This window comes from Hemitrygon akajei, chromosome 9, assembly GCF_048418815.1.
Source record: "Hemitrygon akajei chromosome 9, sHemAka1.3, whole genome shotgun sequence".
Lineage (NCBI taxonomy): Eukaryota > Metazoa > Chordata > Chondrichthyes > Myliobatiformes > Dasyatidae > Hemitrygon > Hemitrygon akajei.
Genome location: NC_133132.1, coordinates 139,565,858 through 139,590,280, shown reverse-complemented (window position 1 = coordinate 139,590,280; position 24,423 = coordinate 139,565,858). Strand labels below are relative to the sequence as shown.

The following is a 24,423-nucleotide window of genomic DNA, read 5'->3' as shown; positions in this document are numbered from 1 at the left end:
TTGGCTGATTGGTAGGAGGCAGTGAGTGGGAATAAAAGGATCCTGTTTTGGTTGGCTGCCATTGACTAGTGGTTTTCAGCAGTGGTCAGTGTTGGGACTGCTTCTTTTTATGCTGTATATCAATGATTTAGATAGTGGAATAAATGGCTTTGTTGCCAAGTTTCCAGATGATATGAAGATTGGTGGAGGGGGAGGTAGTGGTGAGGAAACAGGTAGGCTACAGAAGGACTTGGACAGATGAGGAGAATGGGAATAAAAGTGGCAAATGAAATACAATGTTGGAAAATGCATGGTCATGCACTTTGGTAGTAGAAATAAACATGCGGACTATTTTCTAAACTGGGAGAAAATCCAAAAATGTGAGATGTCAAGGGACTTGGGAGTCCTTATGCTGAACACCCTGAAGGTCAACTTGCAGGTTGAATCAGTGGTGAGGAAGCAAGGTTAGCATTCATTTCAAGAGGTCTAGAATACAAGAGCAGGGATGTGGTGCTGAAGCTTTATAAGGCACTGGTGAGGCCTCACCTTGAGTATTGTGAACAGTTTTGGGCTCCTTATCTAAGAAAAGATAAGCTGGCATTGAAGAGGGTTCACAGGAGGTGTACAAGGATGATTCTGGGAATGGAAGGGTTATCATAGGAGGAACGTTTGATAGCTCTGGGTCTGTACTCGCTGGAATTTAGAAGGATGAGGGGGATCTCATTGAAACCTTTCAAATCTTGAAATGCCTAGACAGGGTAGATGTGGAAAGGATGTTTCCCATGGTGGGAGAGTCAAGGACAAGAGGGCACAGCCTCAGGATAGAAGAGTGTCCTTTCAAAACAAAGACGGGGAGAAATTTCTTTAGCCAAAGGGAGGTGTATTTGTGGAACTTATTACCACGGGCAGCTGTGGTGGCCAGGTCGTTGGGTGCACTTAAGGCAGAGATTGATAGGTTTTCAATTAGACATGACATCAAAGGTTACGGAGAGAAGGCTGGGAGTGGGGCTGAGGAAGGTAAAAAAGGATTCAGCCATGATTGAATGGCAGAGCAGACAATGGGCCAAATGGCCTAATTCTGCTCCTATGCCTTATGGTGTTGAGGAAGCAGGAAGGCTGCAGAAGAACTTGGACAGATTAGGAGAATGGGCAAAGAAGTGGCAAATGGAATACAGGCTTGGGAAGCACATGCTCATTTTGGTAGAAGGTACAAAAACAAACTATGTTCAAAACGAGGAGACTAGCTTGGAGAAACCCTGGAAAGATGTCTTCACTACATTATCGGGTATTCTGAATCAGCACCTAGAACCTAACCCCTTAATTGCTCTGTTCGGTTTTTGGGGCGAGACAGATTTATGTCTGGGTCCGACCAAATGCCGAATACTATCCTTTGCCTCTCTCCTGGCGAGACGCTTGATCCTCCTTAGATGGAGAGATGTTGCCCCGCCCACTCATGCGCAATGGCTTAATGACATTATGGCCTGCTTGGACCTCGAAAAAATTCATTATTCAGTTCTTAATTCGGATCTAAAGTTTCATAAGGTCTGGGGACCTTTTATCAAGTACTTTCATAACCTTCCTCTTGACTAGGGTTTTTTTTTCTTTTTTTTCTCTTCTTTTCGGTCCCTTGCTTTCAGCTCCCTTTTTTTTTCTGGTAGTAGGCATTATTATCCTCTGTTGCTAAGTGTATTCACAGTCTGGGAGTTTGACTGTCCGGACTTATACTCTTTATACTGTGTGGTGGTTGGTCTGGAGTTGTTTTTTTCTTGTGTTGTGGGGCTTGGGGAGGACACTAAGCTCACTTGTCTTTAATTTAGGTGCTTTTTTGTTAAATTCTCTTCCTTTGTAGCATATTGTTATTGTATGCTTAATCTTGCACTGTATTATTGCTCCTCATTGGGATTTGGGATTTTTAATTTTGTAAAATGTTTTGAAAAACTAATAAAAAAAATTTTTTTTTTTTAAAAAGAGGAGAAAATTAAAAAATCTGAAGTGCAAAGGGACTTGTAAGCCCTTGTGTAGGATTCTCTAAATGTTCATCTGCAGGTTGAGTCAGAGGGGAGGAAGACAAATGAAATGTTTTCATTCATTTCTTAAGAACTAGAAAATAAGAACAAGGATATAAAGTTGTGGCTTTATTGGCACAGGTGAGGCCTCATTTGGAGAATTGGGTGCAGTTTTGGGCCCCTCATTTAAGAAAGGATGCATTGACATCCAGGAGGGTTCAGAGAAGATTCACAAGAATGATTCTGGGAATGAAAGGCTTATTGTATGAGGAATGATTGATGGCTCTGGGCCTTTACATGCTGGAATTTAGAATAATGACAGGAAATTTCATTGAAACCTATTGAATGTTGAAAGACCCAGATAAAGTGGATGTAGAGAGGATGTTTCCTATAGTAAGGGAGTCTAGGACCAGAGGGCACAGCCTCAGAATAGAGGGCCATCCAATTAGAACAGAGATGAGGAGGAATTTCTTTAGCCAGAGGGTGATGAACCTGTGGAATTTGTTGCCACAGGTGGCTGTGAAGGCCAAGTCATTATGTGTATTAAAGGCAGAAGTTGATAGGTACTTGTTTAGTCAAGGTGTGGAAGTTTACAGGGAGAAGGCAGGAGAATGGGGTTGTGAGGGAAATGGATCAACCATGATGAAATGACAGAGCAGACTCAATGGGCTGAATGGCCTAATTCTGCTCCTATATCTTATGGTTGTCTTATTGTTCTGTAGATTGTACAAATACACCATCCTAATTTTGTTCTCTGCCAGTAAAACATTTTTTTTAAAAAAACTTACACTTGATCCGGTTGCTATGATACTCACAGCTTCTGATTTTGGAGGCACAGGAGGTGGACTTGGCACGCTGGACTCTCTTCTTTGTAAAATAGCCAAATGTGATGAAAAAGCAGGATCGTCATGTGAGGACGAGGAAGTGTGAGAGTAGAAAGAAATAGAACCCTGTTGAGTTTTATTTTCAGTTTCTGCTGACCTGCCACAGGAATCTTTTGAATTATCTGGTACTTGACTGCTCCACAATTCTTCATAGGGAATCTCTGGTTGCTCTCGAGTCCTAAAATAATTTTCTGCCCAATCAGGAGTCATGTACTCTCCATCCACATCAACTATCTCTGGCGGAGTCAGTAATTCATGAGGCATTAGTTGCTGTTCCCCGACAGAATTACGGCAACCCTGAAAGGTAACTTCCCCATTGCTATGCAACAAAGCTCCACTGAACGCACACATGGAGAGCCTTTGAAATGACTGGGTTAGCTCTTCTCGGGCATAGTTCATTGAATTGGCTGAGTATCCCTGCAAACAAACCCGGATTCTCCTTGGACTAGTGCAATCATCCATAAGGTCTGTCTTGACCTCTCGAACTGCCTTTGAGTACTCATCGGCATTGAAATGCTCCTGGCTAAACAAAGTTATTTCTTGGACTAACTTCTCATACATGGGGTTGCCCCTTATTAGTCCTTCAGGAAGCACAAACCTGGGCATATCAGAAAGCAGCAGAAAGTGCATTGGGATAATGTCATCCTTGCGAATGATGCAGCACAAGACTACAGTCCTTGATATGATGCTGACAAGCTTATAACGGTGCCCTTCACGGATGCAATGAAGATCATAAGAATTGTGGGGTGAACGAGAAGGAACAGTGACATTCACTGGTAGCCGGACCTTTTCTATAATACTGCGAATCGTATGCTCTCCTTCCTGCATTTGGATCTCCAGGGGACTGCGAGTACTGAATTTTCCACGGCACTGGAAGGGCAGGCTAAGGCTTTCGTTAGTCCTGTGGTTCATGCAGATGAGGCATGGCATTTTGCCCTTGACCTGTTTGTTCAAAGTGCCGCCCTTGCCCAGTTTCCGCAATATTGTATTAAAGCGGGACTTTTCCTTCACAGTCTTGGCACAGAGGATCTCAGCCTGGCCCATCAGTGTCAGCTCATCACCAGCGTGCAGTGTAAAGTTATAAACCTCACTGTCCTCGCTGAATTCACCAGAGACCACCTGAAACAAATAATCAGTTCAGGTTGAATTAAACATGCAAGTCATTAAAATTATCCGTTTATTTCAATAATATATTAATGTATTTAAGATTTAAATCATTATTATGATAAGGAATAAATTATTTGTTCTACATTGCCCCAACAATGGGCTTTAACCTCTGCCAGGAGGAATTCCTAAAATTTACTGTTCATTAAGATTCTTGTTCCACAAATCCACCATGCCCAAGTATGTGAGCACAGAGTATGTTGTTTTTTGTTGGCTGAGTCATCTGCCCAGCTTCCGGCCAAATGAAGAGAAATAGATGTTTTCCCAGTTAAATTAGTAAGCAGAAAAACTGGACACAAAACAGGATTATGTAGTATAAGAATCACAGAAAAGGTCATTATTTCTAATCAGTCCATACAGGCATTTACGGTCTATTTCAGTTTCCGTCAAACTTTGCTCATCAAAATCTTTCTAATTCTCTATTGTATTACCACTCAATTGGTTATCCACTTTGTTACATCTGTACTCTTCATTTCTACAAGTCCCTGTGAAGCCAGATTCCATACACCCACCACGATTTGAACACAGAAAATGTTTCTTAGTTCCCTCTTGGTATTCTTGGTGAAATTCACACATGGACTAAAAAATCATCTTGATTGAAAAGAATTAGTTCTCAGTAGTTCCACCTGGTGAATGAAAAACCCAGCTATTAACTACAAAATTGCCTATTGAGTCACATCGATCATCTGACACGGAAAACACGTTACCAACATGGTGTGGCTGTTTCCAGTAGATTGTGCCATTTCACATGAAAAGGAATTTAGCACTGGAATTCTTGGGATAATTTGAAATGGAATGATGATCTTACTGTACAAGATAATCAAGTGCACCTTGCCTTCAATATATATTCTCTAATTCACTCCAGTTTCCAGTTGCAACAATATCAGCCAATACTTTATTTCCTATTTAACAAATTTGAAGTCTTCATTCAGCTTGCTTTCGTGCACCAAAAGGCAACTCAGAAAAAGCACAAAATCAGGAAAAAAATTACCCACGACTTCCTTACATAAAATCATTGCTACTAAACACCACTTGGGTCAAAGTTAGGAACTACTTGACTTACTGCAAAATGGGAAGAGATTTCAAAGTATGATCAGTCTCCCAGGGAATCATAAGTTCACTGAACGATACAGAGACCTCTTGGCACACTTTACTGTGTCAGTTCTTTGGAAAAAGCTACCCATTTAATCCCTTTCTACTTGGCCCTGCAAACCATTTTTTCTTCTTTTCTATCGGCCATGTCCCTTCTCAAAGTTATTGTTCACTCTTCATTTGAAGAATTAGGTTCCACCACCAGTGAAGATTTATGTGACAGAATTCCAGGTGTCCAAAGTATATTGTAGATTTGGGAATTTATCCCTCTGGACTTCATCCCTTTCAGATTGTACCATATGACTTTCATTATTTTCCTTAGTCATGCTGTATAAAAGATAATGTGCAATAAGGCTAACACAGAGTTGAGTTTAAATCAAAATTGACAGTTTTATGGTTGAGAACCAAATGACAATCATGGACTGCTCTGAGAAGAAGCTGGTAGTAAAGGAAGTTGAGTCAAGAGACTGGAGCAGAGACATAATCTCTAATCTGGGCTTTCTTCCAACATAGCTCCCTAAGTACATGTCAGTGAACTTACTCAGATCTGGAGAAGCCTCTACAGCAGACAAGCTTTCACCCTACATAAAGACAGTTTCTGGGATCTCTTACAAGTTTTCCTCAGCAATGTAATTCTTGTACTTGAAATAGATTAGGAAAAGTTTCAACAAGCTTGTCAGTTCAATGGTACACAAGCTGTTAAATCTGGTTAAGAAAAGTTTGACATAAAGCTAATTAACTGATCACAAACATAAGTATTTGTCTGTGTTGTTCAATGTATCTCAACTGTGCTTCATAATATAATGTTCCATTTATTTATTTCTACAAACTCACATAGAGATTAGGAATTAAGATACATAAAACAGCAAAAACAGATATTTGTACTTGTGATCACATTCCATAATTTAATAATCTCTGAAATTCCATATAGAAACATTTACAACTGGACTCCAAAGGAAACAAGACTCGACTTGATGGGTTATTCTGGGAGGTGTCATTGGGGGTGGAGCCTGCAACTTTGTTCCTGGACAATATGCACACAGAAGTTGAAATACTTTGTTATTTTCAGCAAGAAAGAACTGAGCTATGATATATACAGTGTGCCCAGGATTTGAAAACAGGAGATTAGCAATGGATAGTTGGCAGATACTGTAGTCTCAAATTTAATCATGAGAACGTAAGTGGATTTATTAAACTTTTCTATCAACCATTGCAAAACCTCCGAGACAGTGATTTGCAAGGATGCAGTGGGCAGATGGAAAGTAAATACATTAGTATTCATACACTTTGTCAAGTGTTCTTACTTACCCTAAAGCGGGCAAGGCAATCTCCCCCCACAAACATGGAATGGTTCAAGAAAGTAATATTTTTAACATATATGAATAAATATGCACAAGTTTGAATGGCTGTGGGATTATTACTTTATAGCTATTAAATCAAAGTTGACTGCTTTGAGCAGACTGAAAAGATGTCCACTGCTCAGTCCGCACATGTATTACAATGCACATGCATACAGCGTGGCCCTTTCCCAAAAAAACACTTACAGCTTTTTCAGCAAACAGCAACAAAGAGCTCTCCACACAGACTGGAATCTTAATGAGAAAATGCTGTGGAGCTCTGCTAATGTGGCTTTTCATTCAGTACACCAGTAATCAAAAGAAGCTTGTATTGGGATGAAGGGGTGGGATGTACTCTCAAAATGGTAACCCTAAACACATCATTCTTAAAACAAAGTTATGGGAAATTATTCCAACAGCACGGACAACATTTGAAATTCTTCCAGTTGTTACCTTGGTATCCTTAATGTCTTTCCATCTTGAAAGGAAATAGGAAAACTAATTCTTGCTTTTGGCAAGCTTACTTCAAATGACAACAACTGTCAATAAGCAAATTAACCCAATGTATGTCTGAAATTGTCTTCATTTTGTCCTTACTATTTCACTTTCTTTAAAGGAGCCCTGAATATTCTGCTACTTTAATGCAATGAAACCAAAAGTAGCCATTATGAGTGGTAATGCAGACATTATTTTCAGTTTTTTTTCTGAAAGAATAAGAGGAATAGATACATAAATATACAAAAAAGTAAACAGCAACCAATTTGGAGTGAGAAGAGTGATAGTTTTTGAACATCCTCATTGACTTCATTGTGGAAGTGACTTGCTCTCACAAGATACAGCACAATAATGACAAAAAAGAACTTGAAGCAGTGCAGCATGTCTTTCATCCAACAAAACATCCAAATATGCTTTACGGGATAGTGGAATTAATCCAAAGCATTACCCCTTAAGTTTCTTTCCCATTCTTTTGAGAGTAGAAAATATTGTCAGTGATTGTCAGGCTGAGCATCCCACCAGGTGGTATATTTGAAGTTAGTACTGAGTTGTGATTGATTTGAATACATGTCACACTGAAGGGCATACTTGTATTCCAGATCAAAAAGAAAACCAGAAGATACTCCGCACCCAGAGCCCATCCATGTTTTACAGACAGTTGCGACTATCTCAAGATAGAAATAGTTGAATGTATTACTGAATAAGCTCTGAGTTACAGATTTTGAGTATATTGAAAAGTATTGTCATTAGAGCCTTAGTTAGAGAAATCCAGCAGAAATAAAGTTGGATTAGTGATTTGGCTGTACGGAAGGATGTATATGGAACCCAGTTACAATGGGGAGTGACACACTGTGACTTAATAACCTAGAATTTCAGTCTCATATGAACTTCAGGCGAGAGCACACCTTCAATAACCTGGATACAGGTGAAGTCTCCTGCAATGCGAAGGTACATAGCATCGGGTTTGATTGGCATGAAGCTTCATGTGGGAGAACACAACATAAATTAAAAGCAAATATAAAAGCATGCATTGATTAAATAACGGACCCTCACAAGTGGCTCACCAACTCTCAACACTACAATGCATCAATAAACTGAGTAAAAAAAGATGCTGGATTAAAACAACAAACAGAGTTTGAATACCATAAAACACAACAGGACAATCAGTGCATGGAACCAAAAGGTAAAAGTGGGGTCCTAAATGAGTCCTTTTCATCAGTACTCACAAAGAAAACAGACTTGGTAGCTGGAGATTTCGGTGAAGGGGTAGATGAAAGTAAAGAGGAGGATCTCAATACCTTGGCAGGCTTAGAGACAGATAAATCCCAAGGACTGAATGGGATTTATCCTAGGTTACTACTGGAGGCAATGGAAAAGACAGTTGGAGCTGTGGCTCAGGTTTTGATAAACTTCATTGGCCACAAGTGACTGGAGAACAAATATGGACCCCTTTACAAGAAAGGCAGAACTGATAAGCGTGGCATCAAGTTGCAGGAAAACCTGATGAGCCTAATATATCTGTGTTCAAATGCTGCAGGGAAGACAGTGGGAAAGTTCTGAAGGAGGGGATTAACGATCACTTGGAAAAAGCAAAGACTAATCAGAGACATCAAGCACTGCTTTGTCAAGGTCAGATCCCGTCTGACCAATTTGATTGAAGGAGTAACAAGGTGCATCGATTAGAGCAGGACAGCTATGATCTCATATGGAGCCAGTGATCATTAATGGAGAATGTGTGGAGCAGGTTAAGACCTACAAGTATCTGGGAGTACAGTTGGACGAGAAGCTAGACTGGACTGCCAACACAGATGCCTTGTGCAGGAAGGCACAGAGTCGACTGTACTTCCTTAGAAGGTTGGCGTCATTCAATGTCTGCAGTGAGATGCTGAAGATGTTCTATAGGTCAGTTGTTGAGAGCGCCCTCTTCTTTGTGGTGGCGTGTTGGGGAGGAAGCATTAAGAAGAGGGACGCCTCACGTCTTAATAAGCTGATAAGGAAGGCGGGCTCTGTCGTGGGCAAAGTACTGGAGAGTTTAACATCGGTAGCTGAGCGAAGGGCGCTGAGTAGGCTACGGTCAATTATGGAAAACCCTGAACATCCTCTACATAGCACCATCCAGAGACAGAGAAGCAGTTTCAGCGACAGGTTACTGTCGATGCAATGCTCCTCAGACAGGATGAAGAGGTCAATACTCCCCAATGCCATTAGGCTTTACAATTCAACTGCCAGGACTTAAGAACTTTTTTTAAAGCTATTATTAATGCTTTTTGAGTTAGTGATTTAGATGCATATCATATTATTACTGAGTTAAGTATTGTATGTAATGAGTTTTGCTACAACAAGTGTATGGGACATTGGAAAAAATGTTGAATTTCCCCATGGGGATGAATAAAGTATCTATCTATCTATCTATCTATCTGGATGCACTTCACTAAAACCTTTGACAAGGTCAGAATCCGAATCACAATCAGAGTTATTACTGTTATTTTATACAACATGAAATTTGTTCTTTTCCAGCAACAATACAGTGTAAACACATAAACGTATTATAAGTTACAAAATAAACAAATTGCACAAAATGGTCTGAACAATAACTGAACCTATCGACCATATCTGCATGCCTTTATGAATTGAGTTGCTGCCAGATGTTTGCTTTAACGAGTAGCTGTACAGATGTGCCTAAAAAAGTGGCTACTGAGTGTGTGTGCAAGACTTGAATGTGGATAAAGGGGAATGATGAGCAAGTTTACCATTAACATGATAGATTGATAGAGATATCAATGTGCTGATGAAATGAACTGAAAAATGGCAGATGGAGTTTCATCCAAACAAATACAAGTTGATGGATTTTGGACGTCAGGAGTACTGAGAAACAGAGTATCTCGGTTTAAAAGTTTTTAGATCACAAAAAGTTACAAAGGAAGAAGCTAACAAGGAGAGAAGGGCACTTTGGCTGCTTGTCTTTGCTAGTCAGGGCACTGAACATAAGGAGGTTGTGGTGAACTACATATACCTGTCTGGACGTGCCCCCCTCTGCTGACTGCTCCTGTGGCTCCTCCCACGGACCCCGGTATAAAGGCGATTGGAGACACAGCCCCAGTCTCAGTCTCCAGGATGTAGTGTGGTGGTCAATTGCTGCTTGTTCTTTCTTCCAGCCAATAAAAACCTATATCTCGCCTCACGTCTCCGAGAGTTATTGATGATGCATCAATTTTATTGGCTGGAAGTTTTAAAACATGGAAAGTATTTTACGTCCGGAAAAATTAGATTTGGACCCCCAAGCTCCAGAAGCAGCTCTTGCCTTTGAACTCTGGCTTGCATGCTTCCAATCATACTTGGAAGCGATTCCAGTGACTGAGCCCGCTATTATGCACAGAATCCTCCTTTCGAGGGTCACCCCAAAAGTTTACTCCCTTATCAGGACCTGCCGACCTACCAAGGGGCACTGGACGCCCTCAAAAGACTGTACCTGCGGCCGGTGAACACCATCTACGCAAGACATCGCTTAGCGACGCGGCGACAGCGAACCGACGAATCGAGAGGGAGTTTCTCCAAGCCCTGCAGACACTCATGTGGGCCTGCGACTGCAAGGGACTGATGGCGGAACAACATGCGGAACTGCTAGTACGAGACGTCTTCGTTACGGGGATCAGGTCAGTGTACATGCGCCAGCGGCTGCTGGAAAATGCCGATCTTACCTTACGCTCGGCGATCGAGACGGCCGACACGCTGGAGGCTGCTCTGCACAACGCTGACGCTGTCCAGCCGCGCGATCCCCCACCGGTTCCGTGGACACTGCAGGCCCCACCACTGCTGCCCGCGAGCGATTCACCACCGCCGCTGCCAGTCGCGAGTCCAAGAACTCCCCGAAACCGACCACAGCTGCTGCCAGTCGCAAGTCCGTGCAGTGTTACTTCTGCGGACTCGAAAAGCTCCCCTGAAAATGCTGCCCGGCCCGAGAAGCGACCTGCTCCAGCTGCGGGAAGAAGGGCCATTTCGCCAAGGTCTGTAAATCTAAACCGCGCCCGGGGGCAGACAGCGCTACGTGTGAGGCATGTGGGCCGCCATCTTTGTTGGCGCCACCTCGCCCCGCCCCCTACCCACCAGTGCTTACCGGGCATCAAGACGATGATTCAACTCTGGCCTCCATAACCCTCGACCAAAGCGCCCCACACCAGCTTGCAAGGTCAATGATGGACATCCTGGTGGAGGGGCACAGGACTAGCTGCCTGTTTGACACAGGCAGCACTGAGAGTTTTATTGACCCGGACACAGTGCAATGCTGCGGACTCGTGACACAGCTGGTAAGCCAGAGGGTCACCATGGCTTCTGGGTCGTATTCCACAGACACCCGGGTGGGTTGTGTAGCGACGTTGGTGGTGCAGAGCACAGAATATCGGAACTTTGTGCTACTGGTCATGCCTCAACTGTGCGCACCTGTGCTATTGGGGCTGGACTTCCAGAGCCACCTCGAAAGTGTGACTATGGCATATGACGGGTCCCTCCCACCACTCACTGTCAGGAATCCTCAGTTTTGTGGGACTTCGTCATATACCCCGCTACTGACCACACACACACACCGGGGTACCCACACATCCTACCCAGCACCATTCCGACAGCTGCGCTACTGACACTACTTGCAGCCTCTCCACCCTCAGGATCCCTTCCCCACCGCTGTTCGCCAACCTGACCCCCGACTGTAAAACTGTGGCAACTAAAAGCAGGAGGTACAGTGCGGGGGACAGGGCCTTCATTCAGTCAGAGGTGCAGCGGCTGCTCAGGGAGGGGATCATTGAGCCAAGCACAAGTCCTTGGAGGGCCCAGGTGGTTGTTGTTCGGACTGGGCAGAAAAATAGGATGGTCGTGGACTATAGCCAGACCATCAATAGGTTCACGCAGCTTGACGCATACCCCCTACCCCGCATCGCGGATATGGTCAAACCAGATAGCTCAGTACAAGGTGTACTCGACAATAGATCTGAAATCCGCTTATCACCAGCTCCCCATCCGCCCAGAGGACCAGCCCTACACCGCCTTCAAGACGGGCGGCAGGCTCTATCACTTCCTGCGCGTCCCCTTCGGTGTCACAAATGGTGTCTCTGTCTTCCAGAGGGAAATGGACCGGATGGTGGACCAGTGCCAACTGAAGGCCACATTTCCCTACCTGGATAACATCACCATCTGTGGTCACGACTGGTAGGATCACAACACCAACCTTCAATGATTTTTCCAAGTGGCCAAAGCCCTGAACCTTACTTATAACAGGGACAAGTGTGTGTTCGGAACCACCCGACTCGCTATCCTTGGGTACGTCGTGGAGAACGGGGTCATTGGCCCTGATCCCGACCGTATGCGCCCCCTGTTAGAACTCCCTCTTCCCACCACCCTCAGAGCCCTCAGACGGTGCCTGGGCTTCTTTTCCTATTACACCCAATGGGTCCCCCATTACGCAGACAAGGCCTGTCCCCTGGTCAAGTCCACCACATTTCCCCTCTCTGCCGAGGCCCGCGCGGCCTTGAGCCACATTAGAGGGGACATTGCCAAAGCAACGATGCATGCGGTGGACGAGACCATTCCCTTCCAAGTAGAGAGTGACGCCTCTGATTTCACACTGGCTGCTACCCTCAATCAGGCAGGCAGGCCAGTAGCATTCTTCTCTCGTACCCTTCAAGGCTCTGAAATTCGGCACTCCGCGGTGGAGAAAGAAGCCCAGGCCATAGTGGAAGCTATTAGGCACTGGAGGCACTATCTCACCGGCAAAAGGTTCACCTTGCTGACCGACCAGCGCTCAGTTGCGTTCATGTTCAGCAACCAACAGCGGGGCAAAATCAAAAATGATAAAATTTTGCGGTGGAGAATAGAACTCTCCACCTACAACTATGATATCCTGTACCAGCCTGGAAGGCTCAATGAGCCCCCTGATGCCCTATCCTGGGGAGCATGTGCCAGCGCACAGCTTGACCAGCTATACGCCCTCCATGCAGATCTTTGCCACCCGGGAGTCACCCGATTTTACCATTTCGTGAAAGCCCGGAACCTGCCTTACTCCCTTGAGGACATCAGGACGATGACCAGGGATTGCCAAGTCTGCGCTGAGTGCAAACCGCACTTCTACCATCCTGAAAAGGCGCAACTTATCAAGGCCACCCGCCCCTTTGAGCGACTGAGTGTTGACTTTAAGGGCCCCCTTCCCTCCACTGACCGCAATGTCTACTTCCTCAACATTATCGACGAGTACTAGTGGTTCCCCTTTGCCATTCCCTGCCCCGACACCACTGCCATGTCCATCATAAAAGCCCTGCGCCAGCTCTTCACTCTGTTCAGATATCCCTGCTATATCCACAGTGATAGAGGGTCCTCCTTTATGAGTGACGAGCTGCGCCGGTACCTGCTGGCTAGGGGCATTGCTACTAGTCGAACCACGAGCTATATTCCCCGGGGAAATGGACAGGTGGAGAGGGAGAATGCCACAGTGTGGAAGGCCACACTTTTAGCCCTTAAGTCAAAAGGGTTGCCGGTCTCTCAATGGCAGGAGGTCCTCCCTGAGGCACTCCACTCTATCCGCTCCCTGTTATGTACATCCACCAATGCCACCCCTCATGAGCGCCTATTTTCTTTTCCCAGGAAGTCTGCCACTGGGACCACCCTACCAGTTTGGCTGACGTCCCCAGGGCCAGTGCTGCTCCGGAAACATGTGAGGAGCAATAAATACTCCCTGCTGGTCGAGAGGGATCACCTACTACATGCGAACCCCCAGTATGCCTACGTGGTCTTACCTGATGGGCGGGAGGACACGGTCTCCGTCCGCAACCTGGCGCCAGCAGGAGCAGCAGATCACTACCCCGAACACTCCACGGTAACTATGAACCCTGTACCCGAGGTGACACCGCGCACACCGAGCCCTACACAGACTCCTCACGACACTCCTATACCGGGCGTCTCACACGTGCATATACCAGGCGCCTCGCACACGCATGAGGGATCACTGACGCCTAGTGGGCTGCAATCACCACCACCGGCACCTGTGCAATCACCACCACCGGCACCTGTGCAATCACCACCAGCACCTGTGCAATCACCACCACCGGCACCTGTGCAATCACCACCGGCACCTGTGCAATCACAGCCGGTGCTACGTAGATCGCAGCGACAGATTCGACCACCTGATAGACTTAACCTGTAAATATACTTGTAAGAAACTTCGCCCCATGGGGACTCTCTTTTAAAACAAAGGGGGGGGGGTGAATGTGGTGAACTACATATACCTGTCTGGACACGCCCACTGCTGACTGCTCCTGTGGCTCTTCCCACTGACCGTGGCTCCTCCCACAGACCCCGGTATAAAGGCGATTGGAGACACAGCCCCAGTCTCAGTCTCCAGGATGTAGTGTGGTGGTCAATTGCTGCTTGTTCTTTCTTCCAGCTAATAAAAGCCTATAACTGAGGAAGATCTGTACCAGCAAGGCGGCTGGACCGGATGGAGTTTCCCCACGATTACTGAGGGCCTGTGCGACTGAACTGGGAGAACCACTACAGCGCATCTTCAACATGAGTCTAGATCAGAGAAGAGTACCCAGACAGTGGAAAACATCTTGTATTGTCCCGGTACCGAAGAAACCACAACCAAAGGAGTTGAATGACTTCAGACCTGTTGCCTTGACGTCGCACGTGATGAAGACCATGGAGCGGCTGATAATACAGAATCTGAGGCCACAAACCAGGCACGCCCGGGATCCGCTTCAGTTTGCGTATAAGGAGAAGGTGGGAGTGGAGGATGCTATCACGTATTTGCTGCACAAATCACTCTCTCACCTAGATGGGGTCAGTTGTGCTGTGAGGATTACATTCCTTGACTTCTCTAGTGCCTTTAACACCATCCAGCCCAAGATCTTAAAGCACAAACTAACGGAGATGGGAGTAGACTCTCACATGGTGGATTGGATAGTGGACTACTTGACAGATAGACCTCAGTATGTGCGGTTGGGAGACTGTAGGTCTGACACAGTGGTCAGCAGCACAGGAGCGCCACAGGGAACCGTACTCTCTCCGGTCCTGTTCACCCTGTACACATCTGACTTCCAATATAACTCGGAGTCCTGCCATGTGCAGAAGTTCGCTGATGACACGGCCATAGTGGGGCGTGTCAGGAATGGACAGGAGGAGGAGTATAGGAAACTGATACAGGACTTTGTGATATGGTGCAACTCAAACTACCTGCGTCTCAATGTCACCAAGACCAAGGAGATGGTGGTGGACTTTAGGAGATCTAGGCCTCATATGGAGCCAGTGATCATTAATGGAGAATGTGTGGAGCAGGTTAAGACCTACAAGTATCTGGGAGTACAGTTGGACGAGAAGCTAGACTGGACTGCCAACACAGATGCCTTGTGCAGGAAGGCACAGAGTCGACTGTACTTCCTTAGAAGGTTGGCGTCATTCAATGTCTGCAGTGAGATGCTGAAGATGTTCTATAGGTCAGTTGTTGAGAGCGCCCTCTTCTTTGTGGTGGCGTGTTGGGGAGGAAGCATTAAGAAGAAGGACGCCTCACGTCTTAATAAGCTGATAAGGAAGGCGGGCTCTGTCGTGGGCAAAGTACTGGAGAGTTTAACATCGGTAGCTGAGCGAAGGGCGCTGAGTAGGCTACGGTCAATTATGGAAAACCCTGAACATCCTCTACATAGCACCATCCAGAGACAGAGAAGCAATTTCAGCGACAGGTTACTGTCGATGCAATGCTCCTCAGACAGGATGAAGAGGTCAATACTCCCCAATGCCATTAGGCTTTACAATTCAACTGCCAGGACTTAAGAACTTTTTTTAAAGCTATTATTAATGCTTTTTGAGTTAGTGATTTAGATGCATATCATATTATTACTGAGTTAAGTATTGTATGTAATGAGTTTTTGCTACAACAAGTGTATGGGACATTGGAAAAAATGTTGAATTTCCCCATGGGGATGAATAAAGTATCTATCTATCTATCTATCTATCTATCTCGCCTCACGTCTCCGAGAGTTATTGATGGTGCATCAGAGGTTACACTCCAGCAGGAGCAGTGTGTGCAGTCCTGGTCACCTTGCTGCAGGGAGGATGGGATAGTACTGGAGACGAGTGTTTTAATTATGAGGAACATGATTGGAGGATACAGCTTGGGTTTCCCTGGACTGGAGATGTAGAGGGGACATGATTGTGGCATCTAAAATTACAAGAGTTACAGATAGTGTAGACTGCAAGAGTCTTTTCCCCAAAGGTAGTTAAAACGAGAGGACATAGGTTTAATGAAAGAGGGAAAAGAATTATACGGGACACAAGAGAGAGTCCTACATTACCTAGATTCTTCATCTTGGTGTTACATTCTTAGAAGTGGTTGAAGCTAGGTCACTGATGCCATTGGAGATGAGCACTTGACTCGCTGAGGCACAGAGGCCCGATGCCCAAATGCCGGTCATTAATACAGAAGGTCAACGTGAACAAATTGGATGAAGAGGAATGCTATCATATATGATTCTATGGCAGGATGCTAAAGTTCGCCAGGCCCAAGGTACATGTACTAAAGCTCGTTCTCCAGGGCCCAAGTACAGTTTTCCTTCAAAAGATGCAAGCAGTCTCCACTTCTACCAACTCACTTGACTGAGCTTCCTGGAGGGCCCTGAACCACTCTTCTTGCATTCTTTGTGGCATTTGGAATTAATAATGTTCCCCAGGCTTAATGACTTGGCCAGTTACCAGACTGGTAAAGGAAACTGCAACAAATTAGCCATCTGAGACGCTCTGGGCTATTTAGATCCAAAATGAACTATCAAATGAAAAAGGAGACAGACAAAATAATAGATGCTGGAATTGGGGCAACTCACTAAAAGCTGGAGGAACTCAGGAGATCAGGCCGACTGTCCATTTCCCTCCATTGATGACCCGCTGAGTTCCTCCAACTTCTCATCTTTTGAGCAACTGAAAGATTTGATAGGTATATAAAATATTTAATGAGACAGAAGTGGTAAGTGTAAAACTAAACTAAATGAGTCAAAGCAGCAGTACAATAGGACAAAGTAACTACAGATTGAGGACATGGCAGTAAGGATATCTCCACACAAGAAGCCTTGTGCCAGGTTACTCAGGCAACATCACTGCTCGCATTTAAGGAATATGCATAAAAACATAGAAGTCTACAGCTCACTACAGGCCCTTTGGCCCACAATATTGTGCCGACTGTGTAACCTACTCTAGAAATTGCCTAGAATTTATTTTTCTAAGCTCCATGTACCTATCCAAGAGTCTCTTAAAAGACCCTATTGTATCCACCTCTACCACCTTCACAGGTAGTGCATTCCATACACCCACCACTCTCTGTGTGAAAAACTTACTCCTGACATCCCCCTTGTACCTACTTCCAAGCACCTTAAAACTATGCCTCCTCATGTTAGCTATTTCAGCTTTGCAAAAAAGTCTCTGGCCATCCACACGATCAGTGCCTCTCATCATCTTATACACCTTTATCAGGTCACCTCTCGTCCTTCGTCGCTCCAAGGAGAAAAAGTCAAGTTCAATCAATCTGTTCTCATAAGGCATGGTCTCCAATCCAGGCAACATCCTTGTAAATCTCCTCTGCACTCTCTCTATAGTATCCACATCCTTCCTGGAGTGAACACAGTACTCCAAGTGGGGTCTAAGGTCTTGTATAGCTGTAATATCACCTCACAGCTCTTGAACTCAATCCCACAGTTGATGAAAGCCAACACACCATATGCCTTCTTAACAACACTGTCAACCTGTGCAGCAGCTTTGAATGTCCTATGGACATGGACCCCAAGATCTCGCTGATCGTCCACACTGCCAAGAATTTTACCATTAATATTATATTCTGTATTCAAATTTGACCTACCAAAATGAACCACTTCATACTTAACTGGGTTGAACTCCATCTGCCACTTCCCAGCCCAGTTCTGCATCCTATCAATGTCCCGTTGTAACCTCTGACAACCCTCCAGACTATCCACAACACCCTCAACTTTTGTGTCATCAGCAAACCTACTAACCCACCCTTCTAGTTCCTCATTGAGGTCATTTATAAAAATCAAGAAGAGAAGGAGTCCCAGAACAAATCCCTGCAGAACACCACTGGTCACTGTCCTCCATGTAGAATGCAAACCATCTACAACCCTTTGTCTTCAGGGGGGTAAGCCAATTCTGGATCCATCAAGCAAGTCTCCTTGGATCCCATGCCTCCTTATTTTCTAAAGGAGTCTTGCATGGGGAACCTTATCCAATGCCTTACAGAAATCCATATACACTACATCCACTGCTCTACCTTAATCAATGTGCTTTGTTACATCCTCAAAGAATTCAATCAGGTTCATAACGCATGACTGCCCTTAACAAAGCCATGCTGACTATCCTTAATCAGATTATGTCTCTCCAAATGCACATAAATCCTGCCTCTCAGGATCTTCTCCAACATGATTTATGTTACCAAGTTCCTACCTAACAGCATCATATTTCACACTACCCCAGTTAAACATTTTCCCAAATTTTCTGCTCCTATCCCTCTTTAGTGCTATGGTAAGGGTGATAGAGTTGTGATCGCTACCTCCAAAATGCTCTCCCACTGAGAGATCTGCCATCTGACCTGGTTCTTTTCCCAATACCAGATCAAGTACAGCCTCTCCTCTAGCTGGCTTAACTACATATCGCATCAGGAATCCTTCCTAAACACACCTAACAAACTCCACCCAATCTAAATCCCTTGCACTAAGGAGATGACAGTCAATATTAGGGAAGTTAAAATCACCCATCACAACAACCCTATTGCACCACTCCAGAATCTGCCTCCCTATCTGCTGCTCGATGTCTCTACTAGTATTGGGGGTCTATAAAAACACCCAGCAGAGTTATTGCCCCCTTTCTGTTTGACTTCCACCCACAATGATTTAATAGACAATCCCTCCATGACTTCCTCCTTTTCTGCAGCTGTGATACAATCCAAGATTAGCAGTGCCAATCTCCCATCTCTTTTGCATCCTTCCCTGTCCTTTTTGAAACATTTAAAACCTGGCAAACTCAGCACCAATTCCTGCCCGAGTCATCCAAGTCTCTGTAAAGGCCACAACATCATAGTTCCACGTATTGCCAGGAGGCAACACACTATCCTACTGTCTCTTTTGCTGCCGCAGAATCTCTGACCTGTCCCCCAACCATCGAGTCCCCCATGATTGCTGCTCCACCTGACTTCACCCTACCCTCTGAGGCTCAGAACTGACCACAGTGCTATTGGTCCCGGCGCCTGCTGCCTTGCCGAGATAGGTCATCCCCAGCAGCAGTATCCAAAGGGATATACTTGTTGCTGAGACCCTGCACTGACTTCCTTCTCCCTTTACCTCTCTCAGTGTTCACCCATCTACTCCCCCAATTCTGCATTCTGGGTGTAACCACCTGCTCGAAAGTCTTATCTATCAATTTCTCTGCCTCCCGGATGATGCCAAGTTCATCCAACTCCAGCTCCTCCTCCTTAATGTGGTCTTCCATGAGCTGGAATTGGCTGCACTTCCTGCAGATGTAGTCATCAGGGAGACTATCAGGCTCCATGAATTCCCACATCCTACTTCCCACAGCCATATCAGCCACCCTGCCTGTACTGTACAATGGGCAACCAAAACCAAATCTTCTGTCCTGTGTCTTTGTCCTCAGCCGCTTCTCGTCGAAGCCTTGAGTCAAGGCCTGATGCTCCTACTCTCACCGCTGGCCTATTCCCAAAAATGGCCACCCCGCTTGCCCCTTCTTTATTTTTATTTCATTTGCAGTGTTCTGCTCCCGAGGTTGATTGGACGTCTAGAATGTCTGAATGCCTGGGAAATACTGCTTTTATACTAGTTTTGACGACCTACGAGTAAACTCTTCAAAGTGCTCTGCTCCCGATGCTGACTGAAATTCTGGAATCCTGGGTTGACGGCAGAGGGTTATTGGACCCGGGGAGATCAATTGCCATAAGGTTGTGTGCTTCGATTCCTCAAGCACTGCTCCTCTATTCAGATATTGCCATGAACTAGGTGACCTGCATGTCTTGTGTATTTCACTATAATATAAATGCAAAGTGTCTTTTTGCTGGGACAGAAAAGACTATGAAAGTGAGTTATTGGGATTGTATATTAAAAAACATTATCAGTCATAACTATACAGGGGAGTCAGTATTAAATCAGCTGCAAAATAAAGAAGGAACATCTCTGCCCAACATGTTTGGAATGGGAAAACTAGAGAAGCATGCAAGGAGAACCCGGTAAAGTATCTGGCAAGGGAGGAGATGTGGCTGCCTAATGGTGGAGAATTGGTGGCTGAAGTATGGCAAAAAGTGATGGGAGGTGATTTTCACTTTCCACATATTGACTGGGACTCCCAGACTGTAAAAGGGCTGGGTGGGAAAGAGTTTGTCAATGTGTTCAGGGAAGTTACCTGCTCAGTACATAGAAGATAAGTGGGAGGTTATCCACTTTGGGAGTAAGAACAGGAAGGCAGATTATTATCTGAACGGTGTAAAGTTAGGTAAGGGAGAAATACAAAGAGATCTAGGAGTCCTTGTTCATCAGTCACTGAAGGTGAATGAGCAAGTGCAGCAGGCAGTGAAGAAGGCTAATGGAATATTGGCCTTTATTACAAAGGGAATTGAGTACAAGAGCAAGGAAATCCTCTTGCATTTGTACAGGGCCCTGGTGAGACCACACCTGGAGTACTGTGTACAGTTTTGGTCTCCAGGGTTAAGGAAGGACATCCTGGCTGTAGAGGAAGTGTAGCGTAGATTCACAAGGTTAATTCCTGGGATGTCAGGACTGTCTTATGCAGAGAGGTTAGAGAGACTGGGCTTGTACATGCTGGAATTAAGGAGATTGACAGGGGATCTGATTGCAACATATAAGATTATTAAGGGATTGGACAAGATAGAGGCAGGAAATATGTTCCAGATGCTGGGAGAGTCCAGTACCAGAGGGCATGGTTTGAGAATAAGGGGTAGGTCATTTAGGACAGAGTTAAGGAAAAACTTCTTCTCCCAGAGAGTTGTGGGGGTCTGGAATGCACTGCCTCGGAAGGCAGTGGAGGCCAATTCTCTGGATGCTTTCAAGAAGGAGCTAGATAGGTATCTTATGGATAGGGGAATCAAGGGATATGGGGACAAGGCAGGAACCGGGTATTGATAGTAGATGATCAGCCATGATCTCAGAATGGTGGTGCAGGCTCGAAGGGCCGAATGGTCTACTTCTGCACCTATTGTCTATTGTCTAAGTCCCAACCAGAGAGAGTGCAATACTTGATCTCCTATGAGGGAGTGAGGCAGGACAGGTGACAGAAGTTCATACAGGGGAACACTTTGCATCTAGTGATCATAATGCCATTCATTTTAAGGTAATTATGAAAACAGATAGGTCTGGTCCTCGGGTTATGATTCTAAATTGAAGAAAGGACAACTTTGATGGTATCAGAAAAGATCTGGCAAGTGTGGATTGGGACAGTTCGTCTTCTGGTAAAGATAAATGGGAAGACTTCAAAAGTGAAATTTTGAGAATACAGAGTTTGTATGTTCCTGTCAGAGTAAAAGGCAAAGATAACAGGTATAGGGAACTTCGGTTTTCAAGAGATATTGAGGTCCTGGTTAAGAAAAAGATTGGGCTGCATACCAGGTACAGGCAGGCAAGAAAAAATGAGGTACTATGGAGTAAAGGAACTGCAGGAGAGAACTTAGGAAAAAAATCAGGAGGCCTAAAAGAAGGCATGAAGACAAGGTGACTAAGGGCTTCTACAGATATACTATGAGCAAAAGGATAGCAAGGGACAAAACTAGTCGGCTGCAAGATTAGGGTGGTAACCTAAGCATGGAGCTGAAAGATATAGGGGCGATGTTAAATGGATTTTTTGCATCTGTATTTACTCAGGAGATGGACACAAGGTCCACAGATGTGAGGCAATGCAGCAGCAATGTAATGGACCCTGGACTGATTGCAGAGGAGGTGGTGTTTGATGTGTCGAGGCAAATTAGGGTGGATAAATCCCCAGGACCTGACAAGGTGTTCCCTTGGAGCTTGTAGGAGGCTAGTGCAGAAACTGCAAGGGTAATAGCAGAGATATTTTAAACATACTTACCCACATGAGTTGCCAAAGGATTGGACAATAGCTAAAGTTGTTTCATTGTTTTAAAAAAGGCTTGGAGAATAAGCCAGGAAATTATAGACTAGCGAGCCTGACATCTGTAGTAGGAATGTTATTGGAAGGTATTCTAAAGGACCAGCTATATAAACATTTGGATAGACAAGGACTGATCGAGGATAAAAAAACGGCTTTGTTTGTGGTAAGTTGTAAGTGTGGTAACCAATCTTAGAAAGTTTTTCAAGGAAGAAACCAGGAGAATTGATGACTGGAGAGGATTGAGGGGAGATTGGATAGGGTTATTCAAAATTATGAGGGGTACAGATACAGTAAATGCAAGCAGTTCTTTTTCTACTTAAGCTGGGTAAGACTACAATTAAAGATCATGGGTTAAGTGTAAAAGGTAACACGTTTAAGGGAACATGAGGGGCAACTTCTTCACTCAGAGGGTGGTAAGTGTGTGGAACGAGCTACCAGTACAAGTGGTGGATGCGGGTTTCAATTTCAACATTTAAGAGAAATTTGGACATGTACATGGATGAGAGGGGTATGGAGGGCTATGCTCTAGGTGCAGGTCGATGGAACTAGGCAGATTAATGATTCAGTTCAGACTAGATGGACCAAAGAGCATCTCTCTGTGCAGTAGTGCTCTATGACTATATGAGCAAAATAACAGAAAGATATGCAAGAATGATTAAGGCCATAAGACACAGGACCAGAATTAGGCCATTCAGCCCATCGAGTCTTTTCTGCCATTCCATCATGGCTGATGTATCATCCCTCTCAACCCCATTCTTTATTCTCACCCTTCTTCCTGTAACCTCTGACACCCTGATCAAGAACCTATCAACCTCCACCTTAAATATACCCACTGATTTGGACTTCACAGCCATCTGTGGCAATGAATTTCACAGATCACCACCCTCTGGTGAAATAAATATTTCCTCAGCTCTGTTCTAAATGGATCTTCCTCCTTTCTGAGTGTGTGCCCTCTGGTCCTAGACTCGCCCACTACATGAAACATCCTCTCCTCATTCATTCTATCTAGGTCTTTCAAACTCCATTAAATTTTGGTGAGTTCTCCCTCATTCTTCCCATCTCCAGCAAGCACAGGCTCAGAGCCATCAAGCATTCCTTACATGTTTTATTCCATCATTCTCATGAACTTCCTCTGGATCCTCTCCAATGCCAGCACATCTTTTCTTGGATAAGAGGTCCAAAACTGCTCAAATACTTCAAGTGCAATCTAACTAATGCTTTATAAAGCCTCAACATCATATCCTTGCTTTTGTATTCCAGTCATCTCAAAATGAATGTTAACATTGCATTTGCCTTCCTTACGATGAACTCAACCTGCAAGTTCACCTTCAGGGAATCCTGCGCAGGGACTCCCAAGTTCCTTTGCGCCTTGGATTTTTCAATTTTCTCCCCATTTATAAAATAGTCCACACCCTTATTCCATCTACCATACACTTCCCTACATTATATTCCATCTGCCATCTCTTTGACCATTCCCCCAATCTGTCTAAGTCCTTCTGCAGACACCCAGCTTCCTCAATACTATCTGCCCCTCCATCTTTGTATTATCCCCCAACGTGGCCACAAAGCCATCAATTCCTTCATCTAAATCATTGACATATAACATGTAAAGAACAGTCCCAACACCGGCCCCTGTGGAAAACTACTAGTCACCAGTGGCCAACCAGAAAAGGCCCCTTTTATTCCCACACCACTGAATCTCCTTTATCTATCCTACCTGCTACTTCCTCAAAGAATTCCAACAGCTTTATCAGGCAAGATTTCCATTTAAGGAAACCCTGCTGACTTTGGCCTACTTCCTGTGCCTCCAAGTTCCCCAAAATCTCATCCTTAACAATAGACTCCAACATTGTTTAAACCACTGAAGTTAGGCACAATATTTCCTTTCCTTTACCTCTCTCCCTACTTCAAGAGTGGTGTGACATTTGCAACTTTCCAATCCTCAGCAACCATTCCAGAACCTACTGAATCTTTTAAGATCATTACTAATGCCTCCACGATCTCTTCAGCCTCTTCTTTCAGAACCCTGGGGTGTTTTTCATCTGATCCAAATGACTTGTCTATCTTCAGACTCTTCTGCTTCCCAAGCATCTTCATCATAGCTAAAGCAACTACATTAACTTCTGCTCCCTGTCACTCACACATTTCTGGCAATTTGCTAGTGTTTTCTACAGTGAAGACTGACGCAAGATACTTATTCAGTTCATCTGCCATTTTTGTACCCCTTTACTATCTCTTCAGCGTCACTTTCTGGCATTCCAGTATCCACTCTCATCTCTCTTTTATTCTTTATATATCTGAAAA

The 24,423-nt window shown here is 44.6% G+C and overlaps 1 protein-coding gene across 3 annotated transcripts in view; it reads right to left on the bottom strand.

The window, feature by feature from the left end:
• The window catches only part of gareml (GRB2 associated, regulator of MAPK1-like), a 155,923-nt gene that overhangs the window by 32,932 nt on the left and 98,568 nt on the right, over positions 1-24,423 (bottom strand). For 2 of the 3 annotated variants that reach the window (XM_073057106.1, XM_073057108.1), the window contains exon 4: positions 2,774-3,988. In XM_073057106.1, the coding sequence (XP_072913207.1) occupies positions 2,774-3,988 (1,215 nt within the window). The remainder of the gene's footprint in view (positions 1-2,773; positions 3,989-24,423) is intronic. The other variant, XM_073057107.1, reaches the window with a different exon arrangement.